Source organism: Symphalangus syndactylus, chromosome 5 (genome assembly GCF_028878055.3).
Source record: "Symphalangus syndactylus isolate Jambi chromosome 5, NHGRI_mSymSyn1-v2.1_pri, whole genome shotgun sequence".
Taxonomy (NCBI): Eukaryota; Metazoa; Chordata; class Mammalia; order Primates; family Hylobatidae; genus Symphalangus; species Symphalangus syndactylus.
Window position 1 is genome coordinate 4,794,521 of NC_072427.2, and position 11,599 is coordinate 4,806,119.

At 36.2% G+C, this 11,599-nt stretch overlaps 1 protein-coding gene across 1 annotated transcript; it reads right to left on the bottom strand.

Annotated features, from left to right (window-relative positions):
- Positions 1–734: 734 nt before the first annotated feature.
- On the bottom strand, positions 735–9,183 carry LOC129481983 (olfactory receptor 4F3/4F16/4F29-like). Its single transcript, XM_055277039.2, has 3 exons — positions 9,152–9,183; positions 8,144–8,244; positions 735–1,702 (listed from the first exon to the last, which is right to left on the bottom strand). The coding sequence occupies exons 1-3, from the start codon at positions 9,181–9,183 to the stop codon at positions 735–737; spliced, it is 1,101 nt and encodes a 366-aa protein (XP_055133014.2).
- Between the last annotated feature and the right edge of the window lie 2,416 nt (positions 9,184–11,599).

Here is an 11,599-nt window from a genome sequence, read left to right on the forward strand (position 1 = left end):
TCAGTGTTTCTTCTTTTCATCTCCAAAATATTTAATCCATTCATAATCATTTAATATTTATATACTTTTCAATATAAAAATAACTATTGGTTATAAAATAATTGGGAAAAAATAATTATGCACATTGTGTGGTATAGGAATTTACATCTTCTGGTCTCAAAACGTTTTCTTGGTTAATAATATTAAAGTTTCCTGAGTTGTCGCTCTATGATTTTCCTCAAATTTTACCTTCGAATTATAACTAAATCTAAAAATCTTAGTGTTAACTAAATCTGTGTGGTGGTGAACAAATTAAGATGGTAAAAGCCTCAAATGCTAAAAGCTGTCTAAGCAATTATCTTCATTTTGTTTTTTCCTCAGTATATAGACACTGAGAAACTCCAAAGACATGAATATAGGTACACATGTGAATTAGAAGAGATAAGCCTTTGAGAATCCATGCCATGGAGAACAGTGTCCAAAATTTGGTATTAATGGGAAATGTGCCCAGTTTGTGAGATTTTAGCAATCGCCATCAACAACATCTTCAAAAATAAACAAGGATGCTACATTCCAAGAGTGAATTCATTCCTCACCGATACTTTCAGGATTCTTAAAACAAGGTTTCCTACGAAGAACTGACCAGATCAGAACAGAATCCTTGAGGAGAGATTTCACAGTAGATACTGAAAACACTAACTCAACTAAAATGATTTGTGAAACGTTCCATCAAAGAGATTAATTTCCAAGAACAATCAAGATGAATCTGAATTTCTTGGACTGGGTGAAAAAGAATTCTGCCTGATACTTAAAGCCCTAAGAAATAGTCTCTCCATTGCCACCTTCATGTCCTTATTTCTAAATGTATAGATGACAGGATTCATAAAAGGAGTAATAACGACACTAAAGATAGCTAAAAATTTATCTATAGGTAAGGTAGGAAATGGCCACACATAGCAAATAATGCAAGGACCAAAGAAGAAAGCCACAACAGTGATGTGAGCTATGAGAGTGGACAGGGCCTTGGATGAACCTCCTGAAGAGTGTTTATGAACTGTGACCAGAATAAAGATGTAGGACACAATCAAGATGAAGAAAGTGCCCGTGGAGATTAAACCACTGTTGGCAGTGACTGGAAACTCCAGTCTGTATGTGTCTGTACACGCAGGTTTGATAAACCGAAGAAAATCACAGTAAAAACTATCAATTTTGTTGGGGCCACAGAAGGGTAAGTTTACAACAAAAGCCAGTTGGGCCACAGAATGGATGAGTCCAATGGTCCAAGCAATGGCCACAAAAGAAATGCACATTCTTAGGCTCATGATGTTCAGGTAGTGGAGGGGCTTACAGATAGCAATATACCGATCACAGGCCATGACTATGAGCAGCACCATCTCTGTACCACCAACAGTGTGAATAAAGAACATCTGAGCAATGCATCCTTTCAAGGAGATGACTTTACGTTTTCTGAAAAGGTCATAAATCATCTTTGGGGTTGCAATGCTGGAAACACCTGTATCAATGCAGGAGAGATTTGCCAACAGAAAGTACATCGGGGAATGTAAGTGATGGTCTGAGATTATAGTAAGCATAATGAGAATGTTTCCCAGCATACTTGCTACATAAAATACTGTGAAAAACAGAAAAAGGAAAATCTGAATCTCCCAAGAACTCGTGAGTCCCAGCAAGAATAATTCAGACAAAACTGAGTGATTTTTCTCCACTCATCAACTTCATGTGCAAGGCTGACCCTAAAGTTACCTGAAGAAAGAAAGAGGAAGAAAAACATAATTTTTAAGTTGAAATTGACATTCTGGCTATGTAATAATGACACAAATGTCTATTATTCTCCCCAAGATTACTAGAATTTACATAGTACAAGATTCATGCAGAGCCAGCCCCAGAATTTTTTGCACACCTAGATATTTGGTATTCTTTAATCATGTAGGCTCAAATTTAGTTTGGGATTTAGCATATAGTCAAGAAGAGAAAATGTAAACAAATTCATCTACAAACTTAAAGAGAGATAAATCAGATTGTAGAGAGACTTGTGCTTCCTCATTTCTACATGGAAAAAAATGCCACAGAATGAAAAGTGCAAACATTGGGAAAAGTTATTTATTTTTGTTGTAAAAGTTACTTATTTTGTATATATGTAGCCACCTTACTACACTTTGTAGTTTTTTACTCAAATGTCTTGGGTTTTCTAGCTTGACAATCATGTCATCAGCAAAAAGAGATAACTTATTTCATTTTTTAATTTTTGTTGGTTTGATTAAAACTATATTCATTTCATTACCTCCTGATTAACTTGGAAGTACTATTATACTTTCCTATTCTGTTAATGGTTACTATCCCTTTTCTAGTGACACAATGCTCCACTCTTATTTTAAAATACATCAACTATTTTCCTCACCAACATATTCTGTTTCCTTTCTACTTTCCTCCAACACCAACGATGATGACACCTTTAAAATACTTTTCTCCCCGGTTTACTTTTCTCCTCTCTCCACTTCAATTAAGTCAATTCTTTTTTATCCTTCTGGAATTACTACCAGTTTTACATATTGATTTTCATACCTCCTGTATCTCTCTTTCCTCATTTGTTTTCTTTCATCATTTTCATCTCTTATCTTTATCCTATGGGCTTTAAGATAAACATTGCACCTAATCTTCCAGCCTCAAATTTGGATTTCAGAAATAATCATCTGGCCAGGTGCAGTAGCTCATGCCTATAATCCCAGCACTTTGAGAGTCCAAGGCAGGAGGATTGCTTGAGCCCAGGAGTTTGAGACCAGTATGGGCAACATAGTGAGACCCCACCTCTACAAAAAATAAAAAGATTAACCAGGCATGATGATGCATGCCCGTAGTCCCAGCTACTGGGGAGGTAGGGTGGGAGAGTCACTTGAGTCCAGGAGTGCAAGGCTGCCCCCGCCTGGGCAACAGAGCTAGATGCTGTTTCTAAAATAACTAAACTTAAAAAAAATCATCTAAGCCAAGCACAGTGGCACATGCCTGTAATCTCAGCTAGTAGGTAGGCTGAGGCAGGAGAATCACTTGAGCCTAGGAATTCAAGGCTGTAGTGTGCTATGATCACACCTGTAAATAGCCACTGCACTCTAGCCTGGGCAACACAGAGAGACCTCATCTCAAAAAAAAAGAAAAAAGAGAAATCATACTGTCTTAAATCCATCTTCTGAATTGCTCTGCTCAAAAGAATCTTGTCTACGTCGCACTTGAGTCTCTTCACATCTATTCTTATGTTTTATTAAAATAAGTACCTGCTTCTACCAGCAGCCCTGTATCAAAGATCAGCCTAATACTACATATATTTAATATATGCTTTATGCATATAAATCATAGGATTTGAGAAGAACATTCAGAAATCTATACCAACTACCTGATTTCAACAACTATTCAATATATCCAGCTTAGTCTGTTATTTTGAACACTCTAATCGCTCCAGAGATGTAAATGCCATCTAAAATACAGTGGCAGACTCCTTGATGTGTAGTTGTAATAATTACTTGAGTTCTACAAAAGTGCCTTAAAACCTTTGAAATAAATAAATACCATTGTATTGGGTTTGAAGCAAACTAATTCTCAATGACAATATTCTTACTTATTGCTTGTGATGAAGCACTTAAAGAAAAGCTGGTGAGAATTTGATATTTTTTTAAGGATCCAAACTTAAAATTGATCTCATCTCAAATATTTTCCATCACAATACAGACTGACCTTGAAGACAAGTAAAATTTTCTCTACAAGATAATAGAGAATGACAATTTACAATAAAAATTCAATCATGTTAGTCTTTTCAAATCTCAATTTAGGATATTAGATAGTTTATTTAAACCTATGTGTTTTCCTCCTTATTTTTATTTTTTTTTTTTTTAGACGGAGTCTCGCTCTGTCGCCCAGGCTGGAGTGCAGTGGCGCGATCTCGGCTCACTGCAAGCTCTGCCTCCCGGGTTCACGCCATTCTCCCGCCTCAGCCTCCTGAGTAGCTGGGACTACAGGCGCCCGCCACCACACCCGGATAATTTTTTTGTACTTTTAGTAGAGACGGGGTTTCACCGTGGTCTCGATCTCCTGACCTCATGATCCACCCGCCTCGGCCTCCCAAAGTGCTGGGATTACAAGCGTGAGCCACCGCACCCGGCTTCCTCCTTATGTTTAATAATCTGGGCAGACAGAGGTAATATATTTGTTAAAAATGAACAGCAGGTCAAACTCCTGTGTTTAAATATGACTTAACCACTTACCTTCCCATTTTTCCCTAACCTTGGACAACTTATCTATCTCATTGTATCTAAAATACTATCAAACTGAGTAATAATAGTTCTGGCCTCACAATTTGCTATGGGTAAAGAGCTTAGAACAGTTTTTGACACAGCAAGAACTCAATACTGTTAGCTGCAATGATACTATTATAAACATCCTGAGTGGCACTAAATTTGCCTGGTAGTCCACTTAACTCTCAAACTTCTCCTTTTGTCATTCCCTAGTTTTTCATCATTCCTTCACTACATAAATAAGAGCGTTATTTAAGATCTTGCCTCGTTCTCCTCCTCTAATGGGCTTTCTGTTTCGTCGTATCATACCCTCCCCCTAAAACTTGACCACTATGTGAAAGGCAATATATATGGAAAGAACTAGTAGTATTGCTAGCATATAACTTCTAGTTGAATCTGAGTAAGTGTATCATTAATCTCCTAATTTTTTTTTTTTTTTAAGATGGAGTCTCGCTCTGTCCCCCAGGCTGGAGTGCAGTGGCGCGATCTCGGCTCACTGCAAGCTCTGCCTCCCGGGTTCACGCCATTCTCCTGCCTCAGCCTCCCGAGTAGCTGGGACTACAGGCGCCCGCCACCACACCCGGATAATTTTCTGTATTCTTAGTAGGGACGGGGTTTCACCGTGTTAGCCAGGATGGTCTCGATCTCCTGACCTCGTGATCCGCCCGCCTTGGCCTCCCAAAGTGCTGGGATTACAGGCGTGAGCCACCACGCCCAGCCATTCATCTCCTAATTCTTTCCTAAGCAATACAGCCATATTTCCCTCAGCCTACTAAGCACTATACCTAGATGTTTATATATTACCTGCATGTGAAATTTTACATGACTACAACAAAACCCAAAACTACCTCTCTAATCCCCAGTGCAGCTTTTCCTCAAGGTCTACTATATTATCACAAGCCTCTCATCTGTCCTGCTCCTCTCAAATCTCTCATTTGTTTTCACTAACCACTGAAATTCTATAATTCAGGACAACTGACCTCTCCTCATTTCTCCTAAATATGGCCATGAGATTACTTCTCCTAAGTAGCACTTTGATTATATAACTAGCACTGCCAAAAACTGTCCAGTGGGTCTCATTACCTCTGAAAATACCAATTCCTAATCTAGAATCTACTGCTGTAATTTGGCTTTATACCATATTGCTAGTATAATCTCCCTTTATGCTCCTACTGTTCAGAAATATTTATTCCTCCTAATGCTATCTGCTCCACTGCCCATCAATGACCCCCTTGCCTCCACTTTCCTAAAACTGGTCTCATGATAGCCACCAAATACCTTAGAGTAGCTAAATCTTCATCCTCATGATCTCTCTGCATTATTTCACACTGTTCACCCTTTCCTACTGTCTAACAAATCATGTAGATAGTGAGATATGCAAAACTTTTATCATCTTCCCCTATAGGTGATGTCTATTCTACAGGCTGAATCTAAAGAGGATACCTCTTCAAATAAGAATTCTAACTAGAGTCATTCACATAGAGAATGACAGAGTCATCATTGCTTAGAGGCCAAAGAACAGATCACACCTAAATGCACAGTGCACAAAGTGACTTTAAATATATGCAAATTATAAAGTTCACAATCTGCTTCGGCATTCTCTTGAGTGTTTCATAAATGGTTCTCTTTACTCCTTTCCAAACCCTCAGACATAATCTACTAAGGATGATTATTTAGGATTATTTGCTTCTGCTAAATCCTCAGTCGAGATAGAAACTCCTACTATTCACCAGATAGTGATCTTTCATACAAGTGAAATCATGCCCCAAAAGATATCAGCTAAACTTACTAGTCAATGACTCAGTCATGGAGTTATTTTTTAACTATTTACCTCTCCTTAATTTTATGATATCCATAATAAATATTTTTCTGTTACTAATGGCATCTCCTTTCTCAATCCTTTTAAACACGTTGGTCATTTTTCTCTGATTCTCTTCACTGTCTATACATCATTTAGCACCTTAGCACATTAAGGAATATGCTAATAAATCTTGCTTATAAAACATTAATAAGGGTCTGTCTAATTACAAATATATTCCAATTATTTCCTGAATCTTGAAGGTCATACTTCTGTTAATTCTGATCTCATATTGGGCTTTAGAAAACAATATTGCATTATAGATGTACTATATCCTCTGGAAATCAAGATGTTTTATGTTAGAATATCATTAGTCCTGATGATTAGCCCTATCAGTTAAAAACTCATCTGAACTGAGAATGCTCCTATTCTCTCACATAACCACAACTGAGTCAATGCCTTCAAGCTCTGTCCTACCATAAATGCTGCTTGTTACTTTTTATCCTTTTCATCAACATTTCCTCCAGGAAACAAATACCAAAATTTATAGCATGGATTTGCTTTTTTCCTTACAGTTTATAGCATTTAAAAATCTTTCATATCTTTTGTTATAAAATAGTCCATGAAGAATGTAGGAAATGTAATATGATCCACATTTTACAGATTAGAAAATAACGACTTGAAGAGATTATATGGATTGCCTGATTTTGCACACCTAAGTATCAAATTCAAACCCAATTCTTGCAATTGTTGTTTAAAAATGTAAATGAATAAAAAAGAGTATCTGAAGGAAATGTCAAAATTTTAACAGTTGCCATTTTTCTATGGAGGGACTATGGGTGTTTTTTCCTCTTCTTCTTACTTTATTTTATAAATTTTCTACGGTACACATGCATTTCTCTTTAGAGAAAAATATTAAAGAGCAAGTTGACTTCAGATTCCAAGCATTCTTCACTATGCTACTCTGTAAATCACCAACAATCTAAAGTCAAAGATTATTTTCAGGGGCAGATAGTTTTCAGAAGAAGTATCTTTTACTATCCGAGTACTCAACAAAATTTCAATAAAGGCAAAGTGGGGCTTGAGTGTCTATCACCTTATCTGCGGCTCCTCTACCATCTCTTGCCATACCATCATCCACTCTTTTTCTGGTACCTACTACTTTCATACTTCCCTTTGGCTGTCTGGTAACTTCCACTACAACTTCCTCTCACAGATCTAGTCTCCTCTAAGTGCTTAGCCTTCAGAATTATTCTTTCCAGATACTTTCAATTAGCCCACTTAATATTGAGCCAGTTCTACATGAAGTCATAGGAGGAAATCAATGCAGTTACCTGGGTTTGTGTACATTTGATTCATCACATTTTTATTTTAGTTATATATGTCCCTAACTGTGCTATGCTTCCTGATTATTCCAGGCTGCTATAACTCTCCAGCTCTCACCCTGCCCTCCTTGCACACCAAAATAAGGGACATCAACAACTCAGAACTCAGATTCTAAAATGTTGCCTATACCTGATCTCAGCTCCCTGTGGTAATGTTTTTAAATGAGAATTGACGTTTACCCTATTTTACTGTCTTCTTCATCTGTATCACATCAAAAAAACAACAGATTAAACTTCTCTGAGCCTTGAAATGATTCATACTCAATGATGAAAATGCCTTTAGTCCTCTTTGCAAAGAAGCGCTGCAAGACCCAAAACTGTCTCTTACCTGAGTTAAGCCAACGAATCTAATCTATTCTCCTCAGGTGATGGGTTGATTCCTTTTGTGAAAAGATAAAAAGCTTCAATTATATGACAGTTACAATTTCTAAAAAGAAAGAAAAGTAGTTTGAGTAATGCTGAGAACTAAAAATGACAAAAATTGGAGTTTATAACACACAGAAACTGATAACATCACTTGGGAATTTATCTACCATGAAAACCTAAAAGGAAATATAGAGTAAAAGAGTTGAAAGAAACAAGGAATAGAAAGAACAAAAATATTATGGTGCTTCTTCCACCTCCTGGAATACGTTCTTCTGTTTGGAATCCCACTCTTCATTCAAGACCTAATTTAATGTCACCTTCCCCAAAAAACAGTTCCCCAAAACCATCAGCAGCAGCCATAGTCTGTTCATTTTGATACTCTCCTCCCTGCCTTGCCCAGAATACATTTGCAGTGAACCTGTTGAATAAGAATTTAAATTATAAATTAAATTAAGAAGGGAAATATTTACTGAGCAATACTCGGAGATAGATCAACTATCCAAGGTAGGTTAGATTAATGTCTGGTCAGCTAAACTGTAAAACATTTGTTTTACATACATTTTACAGGATAGTACATGAAGTAGGAGCATTTTTCTAGGTTCAGAAGATGACAATTTCACATTCTGACTGAGGTTGTAACCTTGTCCAAAACGAAGAGTCTTATGTTGTTTTTCACAAGTAAAAAGGATTCTAATCAACAACCTTGAATATCAGTGACCAAATGATGGTACTGAGTCTTGGGACTAGCCTGTCCTCTCTTGATTGGGTTTTCCTGGGAATTATACCTCAGAGTCTACACTGACTTTCGCCCAGGGAATAAAAAGGACAAAAGAATTGAAGAAAAGTACCTGCTGGGTATCAAGTGTAATGGTGTCTTGGATGAATGTACAGAAATATTTTTGCTTTAAAATAAATCAGTAGGAGTAACTGACTGAGAAATCCAGCACTTTCAAATACTTGGGAAGCAGAGCTGGAAGGAGAAAGAGTAATTATCTGAGAAACCACAGAATACAAAATTAAATTTAACTTTAGCAATTTTGATTTTTTAGATGCTTTGAGCCCCACAAGGCCCCAACCCAGGCCCTTAGATTACAGAAATTTTCCATTAGTGAGCACTGTCAAGTTATAACATATTAATTATTAAAGTATAAGAGGATTGTGACATCGCAAAGCTTTCACATAAATACACATTTTCTGTAAAATCGTTCCTGGACTATATTTAATAAGAAGCTCATATACTCTTCTTTCACGGTCCTCTGATCTTTACCTCTGTTTTTATTGTTACCATCGTTCCTCAGGTATTATTGCTTCATATTAACTCTTACCAAGGGCTGGCATTCATCAGCCTCAGGACCATCACCACACAACACCATAACCTGGTCAGTAAAGGCAAGCAAGCAGCGGGGCACAATGCAGAACACAGAGTCAATATTTAATAACAAATCATCTTTAAAATCTATTTGACTAATTTTTCTAATCTAGCTTAAAATAATTTTACAATCAATAAATGTAACCAAATGGTTGATCCCTCTTAAACACAGCCACTACCAAGCAGCAGCTGTTACAATAATTCAATAAAGTAAACTATTGTCTGGGATTTACATATTTACATATTTTTAGATAATATCAAAATTGACTTTAAGATCCACCTATATGCTATTTACAAGACACATACTTAAAAACATAAAGATATACAAAGGTTGAAAGTAAAATAATAGGAAAATTATATACCAAAAAGAAAAGTAACGTGGCTGTATTTATTTCAAATAATAAATAAATTAAGTAAAAAAGTATGAGTGTAAATGACAAAAGACTCAATTCACCAGTAACATTCTAAACTTGTATACAATTAATATAAGAGCCTCAAAATGTGTAAGGAAAACATTGATCAAATATAACATTTTTTTGATATAAGAGAAAACTGAAATATATTTCTTACACCACTTATAGGTCAAGCAGAAAAAACTAGAAATGCTATGGATTTGAACAATCATGAGCAATGTTAATTACTAAATAAACAATCATGATCTAATTTAAATATATGGAATTCTATTCCCAACAATTAGAAAATATACATTTTTTAAACACACGTGGAGCAATTACAAAAACTTACCAGGTAAAAGAATATAAATCTCAACACATTCCGAAGAATATGAACTCAATCTCTGACAACAGTACTATCAACTTAAAAGTTTATAAAAGATACATATTTTTAATTCCCATACATTTGGAAATTTTAAAACTTCAAAATAGTTTGTGTTTTAATGAAGAATTTGTAGAAATTTTAAAAAACACTTAAAACTGAACATGTGGTTCAATGAGATACCATCTTATGCCAACTAGAATGGCAATCATTAAAAAGTCAGGAAACAACAGATGCTGGAGAGGATGTGGAGAAATAGGAACGCTTTTACAATGTTGATGGGAGTGTAAATTAGCTCAACCATTATGGAAGACAGTGTGGTGACTCCTCAAGGATCTAGAACTAGAAATACCATTTGACCCGGCAATCCCATTACTGGGTATATATTCAAAGGATTATAAATCATTCTACTATAAAGACACATGCACACATATGTTTATTGCAGCACTGTTCACAATAGCAAAGTCTTGGAACCAACCCAAATGCCTATCAATGATAGACTGGATAAAGAAGATGTGGCACATATACACCATGGAATACTATGCAGCCATAAAAAAGGATGAGTTCATGTCCTTTGCAGGGACATGGATGAAACTGGAAACCATCGTTCTCAGCAAAGTAACACAAGAAGAGAAAGCCAAACACCACATCTTCTCACTCATAAGTGAGAGTTGAACGATGATAACACTTGGACACAGGGAGGGGAACATCACACACTGGGGCCTGTCATGGGGTTGGGTGCTGGGGGAGGGCTAGCATTAGGAGAAATACCTAATATAAATGATAAGTTGATGGATGCAGCAAGCCAACATGGCACATGTATACCTATGTAACAAACCTGCATGTTGTGCACATGTACCCCAGAACTTAAAGTATAATAAGAAAAAAAAGAAAAGAAAAAACTGAACATGTGGTTGTGAAATCTTATGTGTACCTCAATGGAAATGCATATATGAGAAAAGAAAGCCAAAAAAATAAGTATCTAACTTTCTAACATAGAAAGTTGGAAACATAGAAAGTAAGAAAAAGAACACAATAAATTCAAATAAAGTAGACAGATAAAGAGTAAAATCAAAGACACCAAAACTAAAGAAAAAATAGGGAAGACTGACAAAGCTAGAAGTTGGTTCTTTGAAAAGACGAACAACTAGGCAATCCTCTACTCAATGTAACACCCACATAATACAGGAAGAGACAGAGAGAAAGAGAGTTAGAAAGAGACAGAACGAAGTAGAGAAAACCAAGAAGGGAATATATCTACATGGTATTGCAGATTTTTTTACAAAAAGAATTTTTTTAAATACTATTAAAAACTATAATGCCAGTGAGTTTCAAAACTTAGATAAATAGACAAATTATTCTATTCTTAAAAAGGTATAACTTAGCCAGGTGTTGTGGTGGTTCATGACTATAATCCCAGTGAACGGGAGGCTGAGGTGAGAGGATCACTTGAGGCTTTTGTGAAGTTTAAATGAGATTTGTTTTGTTGTTTTTATGTTAATCCCTAGTACCTGGCCTGCTGTAAACACTCAGGACACCCAGGATATGGTCATTGCTGTTTGATTTTCCTCATCCCCAGTCTGAAGGGGAAGCCAGGACAATGAGAACAGCCACTTGCCATCAGGAGTCA

Bases quoted from the DNA above. Each gene is read 5' to 3' on its own strand.
- LOC129481983 (XM_055277039.2), bottom strand. From the start codon at position 9,183: ATGGTCCTGAGGCTGATGAATGCCAGCCCTTG. The intron at 8,245-9,151 runs GTAAGAGTTAAT...CTTATTCAACAG, and splicing joins CTGATGAATGCCAGCCCTTG to GTTCACTGCAAATGTATTCT. The intron at 1,703-8,143 runs GTGACATTAAAT...GAAGTTGATGAG, and splicing joins GGAACTGTTTTTTGGGGAAG to TGGAGAAAAATCACTCAGTT.